Source organism: Moschus berezovskii, chromosome X (assembly GCF_049115385.1).
Source record: "Moschus berezovskii isolate FMDL1 chromosome X, NW_MosBer_1.0, whole genome shotgun sequence".
Lineage (NCBI taxonomy): Eukaryota > Metazoa > Chordata > Mammalia > Artiodactyla > Moschidae > Moschus > Moschus berezovskii.
Window position 1 is genome coordinate 144,223,833 of NC_142488.1, and position 23,650 is coordinate 144,247,482.

The 23,650-nt window shown below is 39.0% G+C and overlaps 1 protein-coding gene across 1 annotated transcript in view; it reads right to left on the bottom strand.

The window, feature by feature from the left end:
* GABRA3 (gamma-aminobutyric acid type A receptor subunit alpha3) overlaps nucleotides 1-23,650 on the bottom strand; it is a 175,859-nt gene that overhangs the window by 48,454 nt on the left and 103,755 nt on the right. The window contains exon 5 of the mRNA XM_055438471.2: nucleotides 22,248-22,330. Within this exon, the coding sequence (XP_055294446.1) occupies nucleotides 22,248-22,330 (83 nt within the window). The remainder of the gene's footprint in view (nucleotides 1-22,247; nucleotides 22,331-23,650) is intronic.

Consider the following 23,650-nt stretch of genomic DNA (forward strand, 5'->3'; position numbering starts at 1 on the left):
ATCAGAGAGGAAATTTTTTAAAATACATTGAAACAAATGAAATAAAAGCACAATATTAAAAAATCCTACCACATAATTGCACTCATTTCACATGCTAGCAAAGTAATGCTCAAAATTCTCCAAGCCAGGCTTCAATAATATGTGAACCCTGAACTTCCAGATGTTCAAGCTGGTTTTAGAAAAGGCAGAGGAACCAGAGATCAAATTGCCAACATTCGCTGGATCATCATAAAAAGAGAGTTCTAGAAAAACATCTATTTCTGCTTTATTGACTATTCTAAAGTCTTTGGCTGTGTGGATCACAATAAACCATGGAAAATTCTGAAAGAGATGGGAATAATCAGACCACCTGACCTGCCTGCTGAGAAATCTGTATACAGGTCAGGAAGCAACAGTTAGAACTGGACCTGGGGGGACGGTCCTAAGATGGCAGAGGAATAGGACAGAGAGACCACTTTCTCCCCCACAAATTCATTGAAAGAACATTTGAATGCTGAGCAAATTCCACTAAACAACTTCTGAATGCTGGCAGAGGACATCAGGCACCCAGAAAGGTAGCCCATTGTCTTCAAAAGGAGGTAGGGCAAAATATAAAAGATAAAAAGAGAGGCAAAAGAGGTAGGGACAGAGATCCATCCTGGGAAGGGAGTCTTAAAAATGAGAGAAGTTTTAAACACCAGGAAACACTCTCATGGGCGAATCTGTGGCGAGCCTTGGAATCTCAGAGGGCAACATAACTGGGAGGAAAAATAAATGAATAATTAAAACCCACAGATTACGTGCCTAAAGGCAACTCCCAGTGGAGAAGCAGCACAGATGCTTGCATCCGCCACTAGCAAGTGGGGACTGGACAGGGAGGCACGGGCTGAATTGCTTAGGGTAAGGACTGGGCCTGAATGCCCCAAGGGCAATCTGAGGGAACTAACTAGAGATAGCAACCCAGACTGTGGGATAGCCATCCTGTGAAAAGCCCTAACCTAAGACACCTCCGGAGAAGGCAATGGCAAGCCACTCCAGTACTCTTGCCTAGAAAATCCCATGGATGGAGGAGCCTGGTAGGCTGCAGTCTGTGGGGTCGCTAGGGGTCGGACACGACTGAGCGACTTTACTTTCACTTTTCACTTTCACACATTGGAGAAGGAAATGGCAACCCACTCCAGTGTTTTTGCCTGGAGAATCCCAGGGACGGGGGAGCCTGGTGGGCTTCCGCCTATGGGGTTACACAGAGTCGGACATGACTGAAGTGACTTAGCAGCAGCAAGACACCTCCAGGCCCGCTCACAGAACAAAGGACTGAGCAGAGCTAGCCGGCTGCGGACCAGCCCATCCCCTGCCAGAGACAGGCAGCTGAGGGCAGCCAGAGCCAGAAGGGGGCAATCACGGCCCCAGAGAGGAATCATGTACCAAACTGCAAGCAGGCTTCATTGCTAACCAAGATTCCTTGGGATTCTGGACGGTCGACATCCATCAGGAGGGTCACAGCCAGAGATCAGCTCCCCAGGAGAGACACATGGCACACCTGAGAAGGTGCGCCCATTGTACACCCAGAAAATCAAGAGGCAGGGACAGGGGAGGTGATAAGTCACAGCCCCAACTGGGGGCAACTGCGCTCGCCAAGCACCTGGTTACCTGAGCTTCTCGGACTGGGGAAGGGCACAAAACGGCGGCCCAATCAAGTCTGCACCTCTGTGTAGTACCTGAGAACCTGAACCTGAATGGCTTAGACCTGGGAAGTGCATTCAACCCAGGGCCCACCTCAGACAGTTCCTGGCAGAGCAACCTAGAGTCTGAGCAGTGTAGACTGGGAAAGCACACACGCCATGAGTGGGGGCAAACCCAGTGTGGCCAAGACACTGGGAACACTCCCCACAGATGCCAGTGATACTTGTTGGTAGTGTTCCTTCCTCCCCACAGCAAGACTGAACAACTGAGCCTAAAAAAAGTGACCACCACCGCCCCCTTGTGTCAGGGTGGAAATCAGACACTGAAGACGCCAGCAAACAGAAGAACCCAAAATAAACAGAGGGAACTGCTTTGGAAGTGACAGGTGCAAAAGATTAAAACCCTGCAGTTAGCACTGACTACATAGGAAGGGGCCTATAGATCTTGAGAAGTGTAAGCCAGATCAAGGAACTATCTGAAAATGAACGGACCCTACACTGTCCACAACACCACCAGAGAAAGTCCTAGATATATTTTTAACATTATCATTTTTTAATTAAACTTTTTAAATTGTTAAGTCTTCTATTACTCCTTTAATTTTCATTTTTATAACCTACTAATACCTTGCAAAAAAAATGACTCTGGGATGAACCAGAGGGTTGGGATGGGGAGGGAGGTGGGAGAGGGATTCAAGATGGGGAACACACATACACCCGGGGCAGATTCATGTCAATGTATGGCAAAACCAATACAAAAATGTAAAGTAATTAGCCTTAAATTAAAATAAATAAATTTTTAAAAATGACCCTATTTTTAAAGCAAACTTCATATATATAAATATTTTATAATTTTTGTGACTTTGTTTTTTTCTTTAATATTGTATTTTTGAGAATCTAACCTCTACTATAGATTTTTAATCTTTGCTTTTTGGTATTTGTTATCAATTTGTATCTTTAAGAACCCAATCTTCAGTACCCATTTTTACTTGGGAGCAAGATTACTGGCTGGATTGCTCTCTCCCTCATTGGACTCTCCCTTTTCTCCACCAGGTCGCCTCTATCTCCTCCCTCCACCTTCTCTTCTCTACCTAACTCTGTGAATCTCTTTGTGTGTCCTGGAATGTGGAGAACAGTTCAGTTCAGTCGCTTAGTCGCGTCTGATTCTCAGGCATCCCTGTCCATCACCAACACCTGGAGTTTACCAAAACTCATGTCCATCAAGTCGGTGATGTCATCCAGCAATCTCGTCCTCTGTTGTCCCCTTCTCTTCCTGTCTCCAATCCCTCCCAGCATCAGGGTCTTTTCCAATGAATCAACTCTTCACATGAGGTGGCCAAAATATTGGAGTTTCAGCCTCAACATCAGTCCTTCCAATGAACACCCAGCACTGATCTCCTTTAGGATGGAATGGTTGGATCTCCTTGAAGTCCAAGGGACTCTCAAGAGTCTTCTCCAACACCACAGTTCAAAAGCATCAATTTTTCAGTGCTCAGCTTTCTTCACAGTCCAACTGTCACATCCATACATGACCACTGGAAAAACCATAGCCTTGACTAGATGGAACTTTGCTGGCAAAGTAATGTCACTGCGTTTTAATATGCTATCTAGGTTGGTCATAACTGTCCTTCCAAGGAGCAAGCATCTTTTAATTTCATGGCTGCAATCAGCATCCACAGTGATTTTGGAACCCCAAAAAATAAAGTCTGACACTGTTTCCCCATCTATTTCCCATGAAGTGATGGAAGCGGATGCCATGATCTTAGTTTTCTGAATATTGAGCTTCAAGCCAACTTTTTCACTCTCCTCTTTCATTTTCATCAAGAGGCTTTTTAGTTCCTCATCAATTTTTGCCATAAGGGTGGTGTCATCTGGATATCTGAGGTTACTGATATTTCTCCTGCTGATCTTGATTCCCGCTTGTGCTTCTTCCAGCCCAGTGTTCCTCATGATGTACTCTGCATATAAGTTAAATAAGCAAGGTAGGGAACTCATTACTGGCTGGATTTGTCTGTCTCCTTTTGATGCCCCCTTTTATCCTCCTGGCCACCTCTGTCTCCTTCCTCCCTTTTCTCTTTTCTGTGTAACTCCATGAACATCTCTGAGAGATCCAGTAGGTGGAGAGCACATAAGGAAGTGATTACTGGATAGCTTGCTCTCTCCTCTTTTGAGCTCCCCTATTCTCCTCCTGGTCACATCTATCACCCTTCTCCCTCTTCTCTTCTCCAAGCAACTCTGTGTACCTCTCTGGGTGTCCCTCACTGTGGAGAAACTTTTCATCATTAACCTAGATGTTTTATCATCAGTGCCGTATACATGGAGAAGTTTTGAGGCTACTCTAAGAATAAGACTGAAAAACAGAGGCAGGAGGCTTAAGTTCAAATACTGAGAACACCAGAGAACTCCTGACTCCAGGGAACATTAATCAACAGAAGCTCATCAAATGCCTCCATACCTAAACTGAAACCAAGCACCAACCAAGGGCCAATAAGTTCCAGAGAAAGACATACCACGTAAATTCTCCAGCAACACAGGGACATAGCCCTGAGTTTCAATATAGAGGCTGCCCAAAGTCACACCAAACCCACTGACATCTCAAAACTCATTACTGGACACTTCAGTGCACTCCAGAGAGAAGAAATCTAGCTCCACCCACCAGAACACTTACACAAGCTTCCCGAACCAGGAAACCTTGACAAGCACTTGTCCAACCCCACCCAGAGTGAAGAACCTCCACAGTAAAGAGGAATCACAAACTGCCAGAATACGGAAAGTCTACCCCAAACACAGCAATATAAACTAGATGAAAAGGCAGAGAAATACCCAGCAGGTAAAGAACAGGATAAATGCCCACCAAATCAAACAAAAGTAAATAGATAGGGAATCTACCTGATAAAGAATTCCAAATAATGATAGTGAAAATCATCCAATATCTTAAAAACAAAATGGAGTTACAGATAAGTAGCCTGGAGACAAGGATCGAGAAGATGCAAGAAAGGTTTAACAAGGACCTAGAAGAAATAAAAAAGTGTCAATATATAATGAATAATGCAATAAATGAGATAAAAAACACTCTGGAGGGAACCAACAGTAGAATAAAAGAGGCAGAAGATAGGATTAGTGAGGTAGAAGATAAAATCGTAGAAATAAATGAAACAGAGAGGAAAAAAGAATTAAAAGAAATGAGGATAACCTCAGAGACCTCTGGGACAATGTTAAATGCCCCAACATTTGAATCATAGGAGTCCCAGAAGAAGAAGACAAAAAGAAAGACCATGAGAAAATACTTGAGGAGATAATAGTTGAAAACTTCCCTAAAATGGGGAAGGAAATAATCACCCAAGTCCAGGAAACCCAGAGAGTCCCAAACAGTATAAACACAAGGCGAAACACCCAAAGACACATATTAATCAAATTAACAAAGATCAAACACAAGGAACAAATATTAAAAGCAGCAAGGGAAAACCAACAAATAACACACAAGGGGATTCTCATAAGGATAACAGCTGATCTTTCAATAGAAACTCTTCAGGCCAGAAGGGAATGGCAAGACATACTTAAAGTGATGAGAGAAAATAATCTACAGCCCAGATTACCGTACCCAGCAAGGATCTGATTCAGATATGAAGGAGAAATCAAAAGCTGTGCAGACAAGCAAAAGCTGAGAGAATTCAGCACCACCAAACCAGCTCTCCAACAAATGCTGAAGGATCCTCCTTAGACAGGAAACACAGAAAGGGTGTATAAACTCAAACCCAAAACAATAAAGTAAATGGCAATGGGATCATATTTATCAATAATTACCTTAATTGTAAACCGGTTGAATGCCCCAACCAAAAGACAAACACCTGCAGAATGGATACAAAAACAAGACCCCTATATATGTTGTATACAAGAGACCTACCTCGAAACAAGGGACACATACAGACTGAAAGTGAAGGGTTGGAAAAAGGTATTCCACGCAAATTGAGACAAAAAAAAGCAGGAGTAGCAATACTTATATCAGATAAAATGGACTGTAAAATAAAGGCTGTGAAGAGAGACAAAGAAGGAAACTACATAATGATCAAAGGATCAATCCAAGAAGAAGATATAACAATTATAAACATATATGCACCCAACACAGGAGCACCACAATATGTAAGACAAATGCTAACAAGTATGAAAGGGGAAATTAACAACAACACAATAATAGTGGGAGACTTTAATACCCCACAACACCTATGGATAGATCAACTAAATAGAAAATTAACATAGAAACACAAACTTTAAATGATAAAATAGACCAGTTAGACCTAATTTATTTCTATAGGACATTTCACACAAAAACAATGAATTTCACCTTTTCTCAAGTGCACATGGAACCTTCTCCAGGATAGATCACATCCTGGGCCATAAATCTAGCCTTGGTAAAATAAAAAAATTGAAACCATTCCAAGCATCTTTTCTGACCACCATGCAGTAAGATTAGATGTTAATTACATGAGAAAAACTATTAAAACTTCCAACACATGGAGGCTGAACAGCACCCTGCTGAATAACAAAAAAATCAAAGAAGAAAAAAGAAAGAAATCAAAATATGCATAGAAATGAATGAAAATGAAAACACAACAACCCAAAACCTATGGGACACTGTAAAAGCAGTGGTAAGGGGAAGGATCCTACAATACAGGTTTACCTTAAGAAAAAAGAAAAAAGTCAACTAAATAACCTAACTCTACACCTAAAGCAAATAGAAAAGGAAGAAATGAAGAACCCCAGGAAAGAAATCTTAAACATTAGGGCAAAAATAAATGCAAAGGAAACAAAAGAGACCATAGCAAAAATCAACAAAGCCAAAAGCTGGTTCTTTGAGAAGTTAAATAAAACTGACAAACCATTAGCCACACTCATCAAGAAACAAAGGGAGAAAATCAAATCAACAAAAATTAGAAATGTAAATGGAGACATCACAACAGACAACACAGAAATACAAAGGATCATAAGAGACTACTATCAGCAACTATATGCCAATAAAATGGACAACTTGGAAGAAATGGACAAATTCTTATAAAAGTACAACTTTCCAAAACTGAACCAGGAAGAAATGGAAAATCTTAATAGACCCATCACAAGCATGGAAATTGAAACTGTAATCAGAAATCTTCCAGCAAACAAAAGCCCAGTTCCAGAAGACTTCACAGCTGCATTCTACCAAAAATTTAGAGGAGAGCTAACACCTATCCTACTCAAACTCTTCCAGAAAATTGCAGAGGAAGGTAAACTGCCAAACTCATTTTATGAGGCCACCATCACCCTAATACCAAAACCTGACAAAGATGCCACAAAAAAAGAAAACCTCAGGCCAATATCACTGATGAACTTAGATGCTAAAATCCTTAACAAAATTCTAGCAAACAAAATCCAACAACATATTAAGAAGATTATACATCATGACCAAGTGGGCTTTATCCCAGTGATTCAAGAATTCTTCAATATCCGCAAATCAATCAACGTAATACATCACATTAACAAATTGATAAATACAAACCATATGATTATCTCAATAGATACAGAGAAAGCCTTTGACAAAATTCAACATCCATTTATGATAAAAACCATCCAGAAAGCAGGAATAAAAGGAACATATCTCAACATAATAAAGCTATATATGACAAACCCACAGCAAACATCCTCAATGGAGAAAAATTGAAAGCATTTTCCCTAAAGTCAGGAACAAGACAAGGGTGCCCAACTCACCACTACTATTCAACATAGTTTTGCAAGTTTTGGCCACAGCAATTAGAGCAGAAAAAGAAATAAAAGGAATCCACATTGGAAAAGAAGATGCAAAGCTCTCACTGTTTGAAGATGACATGATCCTCTATATAGAAAACCCTATAGAATCCAGCAGAAAATTACTAGAGCTAATTAATGAATATAGTAATATTGCAGAATATAAAATCAACACACAGAAATGCCTTGCATTCCTATACACTAACAGTGAAAAAACAGAGAAATTAAGGAAACAACTCCATTAACCATTGCAACAAAAAGAATAAAACAGGAATATATCTACCTAAAGAAATAGAAGGAAACGGCAACCCACTCCAGTACTCTTGCCTGGAGAATCCCACAGATGGAGGAGCCTTGTAGGCTACAGTCCACGGGGTCACAAAGAGTCGGACATGACTGAGCGACTTCACTTCACTTCACTTTAAAGAAACAAAAGACCTATATACAGAAAACTATAAAACACTGGTGAAAGAAATCAAAGATGACACAAATAGATGGAAAAATATACCGTGTTCATGGATCGAAAGAATCAATATAGTGAAAATGAGTATACAACCCAAAGCAATCTATAGATTCAATGCAATCCCTGTCAAGCTACCAACAGTATTTTTCATAGAACTAGAACAAATAATTTCACAATTTGTATGTAAATACAAAAATCCTCGAATAGCTAAAGCAATCTTGAGAAAGAATGGAACTGGAGGAATCAACCTGCCTGACTTCAGACTCTACTACAAAGCCACAGTCATCAAGATAATATGTTACTGGCACAAAGACAGAAATGTAGACCAATGGAACAAAATAGAAATCCCAGAGACAAATCCACGCACTTTTGGACACCTTATCTTCGACAAAGGAGGCAAGAATGTACAATGGAGAAAAGACAATCTCTTTAACAATTGGTGCTGGGAAAACTGGTCAACCACTTGTAAAAGAATGAAACTAGAACACTTTTTAACACCATACCCAAAAATAAGTTCAAAATGAATTAAAGATCTAAACGTAAGAAAAGACCAGAAACTATAAAACTCCTAGAGGAGAACATAGGCAAACACACTCTGACATAAATCACAGCAGGATCCTCTATGACCCAGCTCCCAGATTAATATTAATAAAAGCAAAAATAAACAAATGGGACCTAATTAAAATTAAAAGCTTCTGCACAGCAAAGGAAACTATAAGCAAGGTGAAAAGATAGCCTTCAGAATGGGAGAAGATAATAGCAAATGAAGCAACTGACAAAGAATTAATCCCAAAAATATACAAGCAACTCTTGCAGCTCAATTCCAGAAAAATAAACGACCCAATCAAAAAATGGGCCAAAGAACTAAACAGACATTTCTCCAAAGAAGACATACAGATGGCTAACAAACACATGAAAAGATGCTCAACATCACTCATAATCAGAGAAATGCAAATCAAAACCACAATGAGGTACCATCTCACACCAGTCAGAACGGCTGCTATCCAAAAGTCTACAAGCAATAAATGCTGGAGAGGGTGTGGAGAAAAGGGAACCCTCTTATAGTGTTGGTGGGAATGCAAACTAGTACAGCCACTATGGAGAACAGTGGGGAGATTCCTTAAAAACCTGAAAATAGAGCTGCCATACGAACCAGCAATCCCACTGCTGGGCATACACACCGAGGAAACCAGAATTGAAAGAGACACGTGTACCCCAGTGTTCATTACAGCACTTTTATAATATCCAGGACATGGAAGCAACCTAGATGTCCATCAGCAGGTGAATGGATAAGAAAGCTGTGGTACATATACACAATGGAATATTACTCATCCATTTAAAAGAATACATTTGAATCAGTTCTAATGAGGCGGATGAAACTGGAGCCTATTATACAGAGTGAAGTAAGCCAGAAAGAAAAACACCAATACAGTATACTAATGCATATATATGGAATTTAGAAAGATGATAATGATAACCCTGTATGCGAGACAGCAAAAGAGACACAGATGTATAGAACAGTCTTTTGGACTCTGTGGGAGAGGGCGAGGGTGGGATGGTTTGGGAGAATGGCATTGAAACATGTATATATCATATGTGAAACTGATCGCCAGTTCAGGTTTGATGCATGATACAGGGTGCTTGGGGCTGGTGCACTGGGATGACCCAGAGGGATGGGATGGGGAGGGAGGTGGGAGGGGGGTTTAGGATGGAGAACACATGTACACCCGTTGTGGATTCATTTCAATGTATGGCAAAACCAATACAATATTTTAAAGTAATTATCCTCCAAAAAAATAAATACATAAATAAATAAATTTTAAAAAAATAAAAAAATAAAGTTGAAAAAAAAAAAGAACTGGACTGGAACAATAGACTGGTTCCAAATAGGAAAAGGAGCACGTCAAGGCTGTATATTGTCACCCTGCTTATTTAACTTATATGCAGAGTACATCATGAGAAAAACTGAGCTACATGAAGCACACGCTGGAATCAAGATTGCTGGGAGAATAATCAGTAACCTCAGAGGTGCAGATGACAACACCCTTATGGCAGAAAGTAAAGAAGGATTAAAGAGCCTCTTGATGAAAGTGAAAGTAGAGTGAAGAAGCTGGCTTAAAGCTCAACATTCAGAAAACAAAGATCATGGCATCCAGTCACATCAGTTCACAGCAAATAGATGGGGAAACAGTGGAAACAGTGGCAGACTTTTTTTTGGGGGGACTCCAGAATCACTGCAGATGGTGACTGCAGCCATGAAATTAAAAGACACTTACTCCTTGGAATAAAGTTTTGACCAACCTAGACAGCATATTAAAAAGCAGAGACATTACTTTGCCAACAAAGTTCTGTCTAGTCAAGGCTATAGTTTTTCCAGTAGTCATGTATGGGTGTGAGAGTTGGACTCTAAGGAAACCTGAGTGCTGAAGAATTGATGCTTTTGAATTGTGGTGTTGGAGAAGTCTCTTGAGAGTCCCTTGGACTGCAAGGAGATCCAACCAGTCCATCCTAAAGGATGTACATTGGAAGGACTGATGTTGAAACTGAAACTCCAATACTTTGGTCACCTGATGAGAAGATCTGACTCATTTGAAAATACCCTGATGCTGGGAATGATTGAAGGCAGGAGGAGAAGGGGACGACAGATCATCAGATGGTTGGATGGCATCACCGACTTAATGCACATGAGTTTGAGTAAACTCCAGGAGTTGGTGATGGACAGGGAGGCCTGTTGTGCTGCAGTCCATGACGTTACAAAGTGTTGGACATGACTGAGCGACTGAACTAAACTGAACTGATTCAAAAATCCAAATACTAAGAGGCACATTTATGGCAATAAAAGCCTATATCAGGAAAGAAGAAAAATCTAAAATACACAACCTACCCTACCATCTAAAGGAATTAGAAAAAGGGCACAGAAAAGCAAGAGTCAGCATAAGGAAGGAAAGTGTAAAGATTAGAGGAGAAATAAGTTAAGTAGAGACCAAAAAAACCCACAACAATGGAAAAGATCAATGAAGGCAAGAGCTGACTTTTTTGAAATGATAAATGTAATTGATAAGACTTTAAGTCACACTCATTAAAAGAGAGGGAGATCCAAATAAACAAATTAAAAAATGAAAGAGGAGAAATTACAATGACTATCACAGAGACACAAAAAATTATAAGAGAACACTATGAACAGTTGTATGCAAACAAATTCGACAACCTAGAAGAAATGCATAAATTCCTAGAAACATACATTCTTCCAAAACTGAGTCAAGAAGAAATAGATACTCTGTGAACAGACTGGTCACTAGTAGGAAATTGAATCAATAATCAAGAAACTCTCAGTAAACAAAAGTCCAGAACTAGACAGTCTCACAGGGGAATTCTACCAAATATACAAAGAAGAATTAATACCTATCCTTCTCAACTATTCCAGAACATTGAAGAGTAGGAAACATCCCCAAATTCATTCTACAAGGACATCATTATCATGATATCCAATTAGACAAAGAAACTACAAAACAGAAAATTATAGGCCAATATCTCTGATTTTTATATAGATATAAAAATATTCAATAAAATATTATGAAACCAAATCTAGCAACATGCAAAAAAGAACTATATACCATGGTCAAGTGCAAATTATTCTAGGATGCAATCATGGTTCAGTATCCACAGATCAATCAATGTGGTACACCTCGTTAACAAAAAGAATACAAAAGACACATGATCATCTCAATAGATGCAGAAAAATTTTACAACATTCAACACCCATTCATAATAAAAACTTTCCAGAAAGTGGGCATAGAGGCAACATACTTCAAAATAATAAAAGCCATCTAGGACAAACCCACAACTAATGTTATAGTCAATGGTAAAAAGCTGAAAGCTTTTCCTCTAAAATCAGGGACTAAGACAAGGATGCCCAATCTCACTATCTTTATTTAACGTAATATTGGAAGTCCTATTCACAGCAATCAGACAAGAAAAAAAAAAAGGCATCCACATTAGAAGGAAAGAGGTAAAAAGGTCACTATTTACAGATGACATGATACTATATATAGAAAATGCTAGTCACCACCGGAAAAGTATTAGAACTAATAAATTAATTCAGCAAAGTTGTAGGATTCAAGATTAATATACAGAAATCTGTTGCTGTTCTATACACCACTAAGAAACTATCATAAAAAGGCAGTAAACAATCCCATTTATAATTATATCAAAATAATAAAATATGAAGGAATAAATTTAACCAAGGAAGTGAAGGATCTATATTCTGAAAACTATAAATCATTAATGAAGGAAATGGAAGATCATACAAACAAATGGAAATGTAGCCAATATTTATGGACTGGAAGAGTTAATATTGTTAAAATGTCCATATTGTTGAAAGCAATTCACAGATTTAAAAAAATCCCTAACAAAATACCCATGCCATTTTTCACAGAACTAGAACAAATAGTCCTAAAATTTGTGTGGAAGCACAAAAGACCCTGAAGAGCTAAAGCAATCTTGAGAAAAAAAAACACAAAGCTTGAGGCATCATGCTCTCTGACTTCAGACTGTATTACAAAGCTCCAGTAATCAAAACAGTATGATACCGCACAAAAATAGAAATATAGATCAATGGAGCAGGATAGAAAGCACAAAAATAAACACATGCACCTATGGTCAATTAATCTATGACAAAGGAGGCAAGAATATACAATGGAAAAAAGATAGCCTCTCCAATAAGTGGTGCTGTGAAAACTGGCAGCTACATGTCAAAACATTAAATCAGAACACTCCTTCATACTATATACAACAACAACAAAAAAACTCAAAATGGACTAAAGACCTAAATGTAAGACTGGAAATCATAAAACTCCTAGAAGAAAACATAGGTAGAGCAGTCTTTGACATAAGTGTTAGCAATATATTTTTGGATTGTCCCTTTAAGCAAAGGAAACAAAAGAATAAATAAACAAACAGGACCTAATTAAACAAAAAATTTTGCACAGCAAAGGAAACCAATCAAAAAACTTATTTTAAAAATATAGAGAAGACCTGAATAGACATTTTCCCAAAGACGTATAGATGGTCAATAATCAGTCACATGAAAAGGTGCCCTATATTACTAATCATCAGAGAAATGCAAATCAAAACCACAATAAGATATCACTTCACATGAGTTATATTGGCTGTCGTCAAAAAGATCCCAAATAATAAATTTGGAAAGAATGGATAGACTTGGTAAGGATGTTGAGAAAAGGGAACACTTATGCACTAGTATACTGTTAGTGGGAAGGTAGATTGATGTAGCCACTGTGGAAAACAGTATGGAGGTTTCTCAAAAAACTAAAAACAGAACTACCATATGACCCAGCAATTCCACTCCTGGGACTATATTTGCAGAAAATGAAAACACTAATTGGAAAAGATATCTGTACTCCAGTGTTCATAGCAGCAGTATTTGCAATAGTCAAGATACAGAAGCCAACTTAAATGTCCAACAGATGAATGTATATGATAGTGTGGGTGTGTAAAATGGATACCGCTGTTTAGTCACTAAGTCATGTCCAACTCTTTGTAACCAATATGGACTGTAGCCCTCCAGGTTCCTCTGTCCATGGGATTTCCAAGGCAAGAATACTGGAATGGATTGCCATTTCCTTCTCCAGGGGATCTTCCTGACCCAGGGACCAAACCCACATCTCCTGCATTGGCAGGCAGATTCTTTACCACTGTGCCACCAGGGAAGCCTAAAACTGGATATTAGCCATAAAAAGAAAGAAATTTTGATATTTGCAACAAAATGGATAGACTTTGAGGCTTTTATGCTCAACGAAATAAGTCAGACAAAGAAAGACACATATTATATGTAATCATTTACATATAGAATCTAAAAATTCCAACAAACTAATGAATATAAGAAAACAGAAACACTCCCAGATCTGGGAACAAACTAGTGCTTATCAGTGGGGAGAGGAACTAGGAGATGGCAAGAAAGGGGTAGAGGATTAAGAGGCACAAACCGCTATGTATAAAGTACATAAATTACAAGAAAATACTGTGCAGCACTAGGAATACAGCCAATAATTTATAATATCTTTAAATGGAATATAATTTATTAAAATATTGAATCACTATGGTGTACATCTGAAAGTAATATAATATTTTAAATTAACTATACTTTAAGTTTTTAAACAATGAAATAAGGGTTTTAGTCCATATGCTATAAGGTCTGTGGACATGACTGAAATAGAGATGACATGGCCAGACGTACGCTCTAGAAAGATTGTTCAACCAGCAGTATGGATGACTGGTTGGAAAGAATGAAACTAAAGCCAAAACAGTAGTTAAAAAGGCCATCACAATGTTTTGTGTGAATGGCATTTAGGATACAATATATAGTATTAGTGGGATGAATTGAGTGGAACAGGGAGATCTCAGTAGCAGAATATAACTATGGCTTGACTTCCCTGATAGCTCAAATGGTAAAGAATCCACCCACAATGCTGGAGACCCCAGTTGGATTCCTGGGTTGGGAAGATCCCCTGGAGAAGGGATAGGCTACCCACTCCAGTATTCTTGGGTTTTCCTTGTGGCTCAGCTGGTAAAGAATCTGCCTGCAATGCGGGAGACCTGGGTTTGATCCCTGGGTTGGGAAGATCCCCTGGAGAAGGGAAAGGCTACCCACTCCAGTATTCTGGCCTGGAGAATTCCATGGACTGTGTAGTCCATGCGGTCACAAAGAGTCGGACATGACTGAGTGACTTTCACTTTCAAGAAAGGAGAGGAGGAAGTCTAAGGAAGGATTCTAGATGACCATGAGTTTGTAACTTTTGCGAGTACTTGACTAAAGATGGAATTCATTCACCCATTGGGGAATAGAAGTCTTTCCCTTAAGGCCTTCTCTTTCTTCTCTTCTCTCTCCCTGTCCCATTAGTTTCTTTAAACCCTCAACTTCCCTCCCAATTGAGTCCTCCTCAATTTTGATCTTCTTTTTTTTCTCCCCTGTGGAGGAGCAGAGGTAGAGAGGTGTGGGGAACGGATGCTGCAGAAAGGAGACCTATCAGACAATAAGAACTACAGCAGCCCCAAAATTGCCCCCTTAACATATATTGTATTGGCTATGATGCCACAAGCATCTGCTTGCCTTTGGTTGCTTTGCCAAATGCCTCCTTCTGTTACTTGAGCCTTGGTATGTGCCAGGCTCCAGGAATATGAGAAGTAAAAATCACTCGTGCCACAACAGCACAAATGAGCAAGAATTCCCTTTGAACTCATACTGTCAGAAACTGCTTGCTTGCTTGCTTGATTCAGTCACTCATATACTAAGACATTATATTAGACAGTTAATATACAGAAGTCATAAGACAACTGAGGTCCCAACCTTTCATTGAACTTATAGTCTAGTACAGAAAGAAAATATGTAAGTAAATAAAGAAGATAATATCATATAGTTATAAGTGCTATAAAAAATAAGACAGAGTTTATGAGGTGGGGAGGAGTTTAATTAGATACAGTGATCAGAGATCACTTTGAGGGGGTGGCTTTTTAGCAGAAAAATGGAAGATGAGCAAAAGCCAGAGTTCGATGGAGAATATTTCAGGCGCCAAACAAAAAACAGAAAGTGTAAACTCTTCTGAGTGGGAAATATTCTGCAGTGTTACAGTGTTCTAGGAACTGGAAGAAATCCAATGGAAAGGGGAAAGAGATGTGAGATGAGGCTGAAGAGGTTAACAACAACCTGATCATGAGATCTAAACCAAGACAGAAAACACAAAAGAAGTTTTCAGAGAAAAAATAACCAGCTTGGTTTGGGCATATTCAGTAAGAATACAAGAGTTCTGATGAATGTAACTACAGCCTAAGGTTGGCATACTATGAAACCAAGTGGAAATAAACACTCCATAGGTTTATAACTAATTCAAATACTTAAAACTGTCAAGATTTTTAAAAATAGCCTAAGTTACAGGGTAAGTTATAGGCAAGTATGCATGTGTGCCAAGTTGCTTCAGTTGTGGCTGACTCTTTGCAACTCTGTGGACTGTAGCCCACCAGGCTCCTCTGTCAGAGAGTTACTGGCAAATCAGGACAGGTTTGGACTTCTGGCATGAGGTATGTGTGTTTATGCAGCTATTGAAATGATCATGTGGCTTTTTTGTCCTTTATTTTATTGATATGGTGTATTACATTGATTGATTTTTGGATATAAAGCCAACTTTATATTCCTGGAATAGATCTCACTTGAAGATAGTGGGTAATTCATTTATAGGCTTTTTTATTTGGTTTTTATTTTATTTATTTTGTTGAAGACTTTTATGTCTATAGTCATAAAGAATTCATAAAGAATATTTGTCTGTAGTTTTCTTTTCTTGTGTTCTTTGGTTTTGGTATCATGGTAATACTGACCTGACTGAATGTTCTTCCTCATCTGTATTATACAAGACTTTGGGAAGACTTAGTATTCATTATTCTTTAAATGTTTGATGAAATTAAATGATGAAACCATCTGGGTCTGGGTTTTTGCTTGTGGGAAGTTATAAAATTACTAATTAAGTCTCTTGTTATAGGTCCAATAAAAATGCCTGCTTTTTTCTCAGTCACTTCCAGTAGTTTGTGTATTAATAGTGATTTTTTCCATTTCATCTAGACTCTCTCATTTGTTGACATGTAATTTGCAGCTTGTGTTACTTTATAATCCTGTTTATTTCTGTAAGATCAGTAATGTCCTTATTTCATGATTTGATTATTCTCTTGTTTTGTGCATCTGTGTTCTGTAGTCTCTCTTTCATCAGTCTAGCTAAAGGTTTATCAGTTTATTGATTTTTTAAAAAAAACACTTTTACATTATTTTATTCTCTTTAATGTTTTCCTATTTTCTGTTTCATTTAATTTCACTCTAATGTTTATAATTTTCTTCTATCTGCTTGCATTGAATTTAGTTTGCTCTTCTCTAGTTCAGGTTATTGATTTTAGATCTTTCTTCTTTTTGATACAGGTTTTACAGTTATAAATTTTCCTCTAAACACTGCTTTAGGCTGTATTTACATTGTACATAATTTTCATTGATTTAAAAATATTTTCTAATTTCCCTTATGATTTTTGACACATTTTTTTAATTTAGGAGTATGCTGTTTAATTTCAACATATTTGTGAATTTCCCAAATTCCCTTCCATAGTTGATATTTAATTTCATTCAAGTGAGGTTAGATAACACACTTCATATGGTTCCAGTACTTTTAAACTGACTGCATCTTGTTTTAAGGCCTAACATACAGTCTACCACAGAAAATATTCCATGTGCCCTTCAGAGTAATGGGTGTTCTGATATTATTTGGTAGAGTGCAATATAAATGCTAATTAGACCTAATTGGTTTGTGTCGTGTTCAAGTCTTCTATTTCTATGTTGATGTTCTGTCCAGTTACTCTATGGAAGTGGAATATTAAAATGTTTAGTTTTTTTATTATTGAATTGTCTATTTCCCTTTTCTATTCTTGTCAGTTTTGCTCTGTGCATTTTGGGTTTCTAGGTGTAATCATCTTTATAATTGTTATATCTTCCTGATAAATTGATCCTTTTTATCATTATGAAATCTTCAAGGCTTCTTCAGAAAGGGAGTGAAGAGGATTGGAACATGATTCTCTCGCCTTATAGAGAATCAGCCATTTCTCTTGACTGTCGCAAAGAGTTGGACATGACTGAGCAACTGAACTGAACTGAACTGAACACTCCTCAGACAGTTGTGAGCCTTTGCTTAGAGTTTGGAGAAAGTTTACTTTGACAACTTTTGAAAATGTTCTTGTTGCTTTTATGGAAGAGTGGATTTTCAGAAGTTCTTACTTTACCATTCCAGAATTGCTTTCTTATTAGTTTTCAAAGTCAATATTAACTGCCCACTTAAGAATTTAAACCACTCTCTCCTTCTTAATATACTTAATTTGCTTCTAGGACATATGTTCCCTTAAATTTTCTCTTACTGCACCTGTCCTATCCTTCACATTTACTGAGTTATTCTCTTCTCTTTAGCCTCTAAATGTTATAGTGATTCAGGAAACAGTCTTTGACACTCTTATCTACATGCAGTCAACTCCTCCAGCCTTATGGCTTTAAATACCATCTAAATGGATGAAACTTCAATTAAATATCCAGTCTGCTGGCTCAGATGGTAAAGAATCTGCCAACAATGCAGGAGACCCACGAACAATCCCTGGGTAGGGAAGATCCCCTGGAGGAGGGATTGGCTACCCACTCCAGTATTCTTGCCTGGAGAACTCATGGACAGAGGAGCCCGGTGGGCCACATTCCATGGGGTCCCAAAGAGTTGGGCATAACTGAGCAACTAACACATACTAGATATCTTTCCTGAAACCAGACTTACATTCCATATATTCAGCACCCAGAAGCACTAGTGTCCCTTATCAAGCATTCAGTTCAGTTCAGTCACTCAGTCGTGTCCAACTCTTTGCGACCCCATGAATCACAGCACGCCAGGCCTCCCTGTCCATCACCAACTCTTGGAGTTCACTCAAACTCATGTCCATCGAGTCGGTGATGCCATCCTGCCATCTCATTCTCTGTCGTCCCCTTCTACTCCCGCCACCAATCCCTCCCAGCATCAGAGTCTTTTTCCAGTGAGTCAACTAAACCCCATCAAATGTAACCACTATCCTGACTATTGTTTCTATGTGTAATTTCCTTCCTGACATTTATTGGGAAATGTATATATTTTTTGAAAATCAAATATTGAGAAAAATAGTTGAGAAATAAGCAAAATGGAAAAAGTATTATAATTCTCCTATAAACATTAAAGCTTAACAATAGACATAGAATCATTACTGGATTAAAGAATTCTACTAATGTCAAGTCAAAGCAAGAACAGGAAATGCTGGCACACTGAGTCAAAAGTGTTGAAATTCCAAGTATCAGCACAGGACTATATGTTGATCTGATCACTTGATTTTGCTTATTATAAGTGTATGTTTATAGCTATGTATACTGCTAACGGCGAGTCATTTTTAAACAAAATTTTAAGCTTTTTATATTGTAATGGAGTATAGCCGATTGTCACCACAGTCTTCTTGCCTGGAAAATCCCACGGACAGAGGAACCTCAATGGCTATAGTCCACAGGGTCACAAAGAGCTGAACACGACTGAAGTGAATTAGCATGCATAGCCGATTAACAATGTTGTGATAGTTTCAGTTGAACAGCAAAGGGACTCAGCCATACATATGCATGTACCATTCTCCTACAAACTCCCCTCCCATCCAGGCTGCCACGTTACATTGAGCAGAGTTCCCTGTGCTATACAGTAAGTCCCTGTTGATTATCTATTTTAAATGTAGTGTGTACATGTCTATCCCAAGCCCCCTAACTATCCCTTCCCCTTGGCAACCCCGGCAACCATAAGTTCATTTTCTCTTACTTTTTTATATATATCATCCAGCAGCAGCCCTATGCTCAGGGAAAAACTTGAATTCCAAGCTGCAATCCATGGCCAGAATTGGAAAGTACCACCAAGAATGAAGGGGCTTCCCTGGTGGCTCAGACGGTAAAGAATCTGCCTGCAATGCAGGCAACCTGGGTTCAATCCCTGGGGTGGGAAGATCCCCTCGAGAAGGGAATGGTAACCCACTCCAGGATTCTTGACTGGAGAATCCCATGGACAGAGAAGCCTGGTGAGCTACAGTCTATGGAGTCGCAAAGAGTCAGACACAACTGAGCAACCAACATACACGCACACCAAGAATAAAGGAGGTTCTACCCTATCTCCAGAAATTTAGTCTTTTCAATCCTTATTGCTCAACAGTTCTAGGTTTCCTAATTGTTCATGAGGGGAGCTTTGTTCACTCACGAACAACTCTATCCTATACAGAATGGAAGTAATACTTACCTAACTTGGTAGTAAATCCATTAGGACAGAAATCTATATGTCATCCTTGAGTTCTCTTCTTATGATATTCTATATCTAATTCATTGGAGGATCCTTTGGGATTGTCTTTCACAATGTAACCAGAATCAGAATCTTATCACTTATGCCACTATCACTCTGATCTGAGCCATCATCATCTCTCAGCTGATATATTGCAATAACCTATTAACTGGACTCCCTGCTTCTATCTTTCTCACTTATTTTTAACAGAGTATCCATAATGATTCTTAAAAAACCAAAATTCAGATAATATATCAAAATATTCCAATAACTCCATTTTCCCTCAGAATAAAATTCAAAGTGCTTTACTGTCCATCAAGACTGCAGATGACCTGACCCCCTCTTTGATCTCACATCTCGCACTTTGATGTTCTTTAACAAGTCAGATACATTTCTGACTCAGGGTCTTGTCCCTGGCTGTTCCCTATAACTATAGTATTATTTCCACAAATATCTGTCTTGTTAAACCTTTTGCCTCCTCAAACTTTCTGCCCAAATGTCACTTTTTCAAAGAAGACTACAATGATTACTTCATTTTAAATTTAAATGGCAATGCCTATCTTTCACCTAGATATGACTGACCCCACCTTATTCTGCAGTACTTTTATGTCTTCTTATGGTGCTTCTCCGGAGAAGGCAATGGCAAGCTACTCCAGTACTCTTGCCTAGAAAATCCCATGGATGGAGGAGCCTGGTAGGCTGCAGTCCATGGGGTCACTAAGGGTTGGACACGACTGAGCAACTTCACTTTTACTTTTCACTTTCACACATTGGAGAAGGAAATGGCAACCCACTCCAGTGTTCTTGCCTGGAGAATCCCAGGGACGGGGGAGCCTGGTGGGTCCAGGCTGTGTGACCTATGAGGTCACACAGAGTCAGACACGACTGAAGTGACTTAGCAGCAGCAGCAGCATGGTGCTTCTCATTTTATAACATACTTTATACTTTACTTTTTAATCTAGTGTTTATTTTCTCTTCTGCCATCACTCTCTCCTCTATATAAGCTCCACAAGGGCAGGGTCTTTATTTATGGATGCATTCCAAGTTCCTATAATAGAGCCTGGCCCACAGGAGATAATTTGTAAATTTTTGACAATGATTGAAAAAAAAATGTCACATAATTATTTGGGTCTTTTCAAATGCACTTTTAAATTAAAATACAGAGATAAATATAATTTAGAGATGATAAACACAGACCATGATATATTGTTCCAAGTTCAGTTTAGTTCAGTCACTCAATCATGTCTGACTCTTTGCGACCCCATGGACTGCAGCACACCAGGCCTCCCTGTCCATCATCAACTCCTGGAGTTTACCCAAACTCATGTCCATTGAGTCAGTGATGCCACCCAACCATCTCATCCTCTGTCGTCCCCTTCTCTTCCTGCCTTCAATCTTTCCCAGCATTAGGGTCTTTTCAAATGAGTAAGTTCTTCACATCAGGTGACCAAAGTATTGGAGTTTTAGCTTCAACAAAAGTCCTTCCAATGAATACTCAGGACTGATCTCCTTTAGGATGGACTGGTTGGTTCTCCTTGCAGTCCAAGGGACTCTCAAGAGTCTTCTCCAACACCATAGTTCAAAAGCATCAATTCTTTGGTACTCAGCTTTCTTTATAGTCCAACTCTCACATCCATACATGACTACTGGAAAAACCATAGCCTTGACTAGATGGACCTTTGTTGGCAAAGTAATGTCTCTGCTTTTTAATATGCTATCTAGGTTAGTCATAACTTTCCTTTCAAGGAGTAAGCGTCTTTTAATTTCATGGCTGCAGTCACCATCTGCAGTGATTTTGGAGCTCAAAAAATAAAGTCAGACACTGTTGCTCTGATGACTCACAAATTAAACATACTCTGAAATTCTTAGTCAGAAACTCACTCAAATTCTACTCGATTTTGATTTTTCTAATTATCTGAAAATGGGCTGTGTATTTACTTTTTTCTCTGCCAGATTTACAGCTACTGGCAAGGGTAATACTCTCTTAAAAGGAGAAAATTTCCCATCTCTTACTGTTTATCATTCACTATAGAGAATTAGATAGAACTATACGAAGATGCACATAGAATAGGCATTTTAAAAATATAAACACCTTCTGTTTGAAGGATCTTGTCTTTAGGAAGCTATTATTGTGCTTTATATTAGCTCTGTCTTGGCTTGTCTTATGGATAATTTAGGAAACAGATGTTAATGTTTCAACCTAATGACAAAGAAATTAGTCTAAAATGGTGAAATAAGGTTTGCTTCCTAAAATGAAAACTATTAAAGGTTAAATCTCCTCCTGATCAGTTAGTACTACTCCATCCTACTCCCCTTCCCCACTTACATACTAGTCCAAATTAAAGGTCTCAGCTGTTGAATTTACTAAGGGACAGAATAGGAACTATGGCATTTTTTTTGGTGGGGGAAACATCAGAAAACAGGAAGTGGGAAAATACATACAGCTTCCAAACTTCAGTGGACAGGCATGCACATCCATAGGAAAATCTTCCAAATGCATGGGACACTCGGCATGAATTGTTAACCTAAAAGGAAGAACAGAACATGAAATTAAGCTAAAATGAATGGTATTAAATGGCTCAGTTTCCATTCATCAGCAGTGGAGTGCTGCTAAAAAACAAACAAAATTTGTTTAGGTTCAGTGAGATCTAAGATTTTATGAACACAAGGGATGGATTAACTGAACTAGAGAGCCTCTCAAAGCAGCATTCAATATTCAGATTTTTAGATCAGATACGAATCCACCTTACCACCTTTAGGAAAACAAATATCATTTATCTGCCCTAGCTTCGCTCCCTTAGCTACCTCCCTACCAAAGAAGCATGGAAACAGCAGGTTCTGAGTCATTCAGTCCTGATAGCAGTTTAATTGCATGTGTGAGTGGATGCTCAGTCACTCAGTTGTGTCTGACTCTTTGAAACCCCATGGACTGTAGCCTGCCAGGTTCCTCTGTCCATGGAATTTTCCAGGCAAGAATACTGGAGTGGGTTGCCATTTCCTTCTCCAGGGGATCTCCCGACCCAGGGATCAAATTCACATCTCTTGCATCTCCCATATTGGCAGGCGGATTCTTTACCACTGCACCACCTTGGAAGCCCAGCAGTTTATTTCTGAAATAATCCTCCTCAGCAGGCTATCGTGTGAATTAAAAAAATTAGAGACTGCACTGGAGAGGAGGGATGTGTAGAAAGGATATCTTTAACCTGATAATAAGCACAAAAGATGGCTCTGCTCCTTATAGAAACTGGTATAGATTTGTTGAAGAAGGTGATTCTTGGAGAACACATACACACATTTGCACATGCAAGTACACACACAGTAGCTGGTGAGAAAAAAAAATACGAAGTTTATGGAGGACATCAAACACCTCAGAGGTCAAGTATGAAGAACTCATGTGCTCTTAATAGGGACAACATGTAGGAGAGACTGTTGATGGATTCCTCAATGGAAATCCGGATTGGGTAAGACTTGCCATACCCACATACTCATTCTCTGGCATTCAGTTAAGTTCAGTTCAGTTGCTCAGTCATGTCCGACTCTGCGACCCCATGAATCACAGCACGCCAGGCCTCCCTGTCCATCACCAACTCCCGGAGTTCACCCAAACTCACGTCCATAGAGTCGGTGATGCCATCCAGTCATCTCATTCTCCGTCGTCCCCTTCTCCTCCTGCCCCCAACCCTTCCCAGCATCAGAGTCTTTTCCAGTGAGTCAACTCGTCGCATGAGGTGGCCAAAGTATTGTAGTTTCAGCTTTAGCATCAGTCCCTCCAATGAATACCCACGATTAATCTCCTCTAGAATAGACTGGTTGGATCTGCTTGCAGTACAAGGGACTCTCAAGAG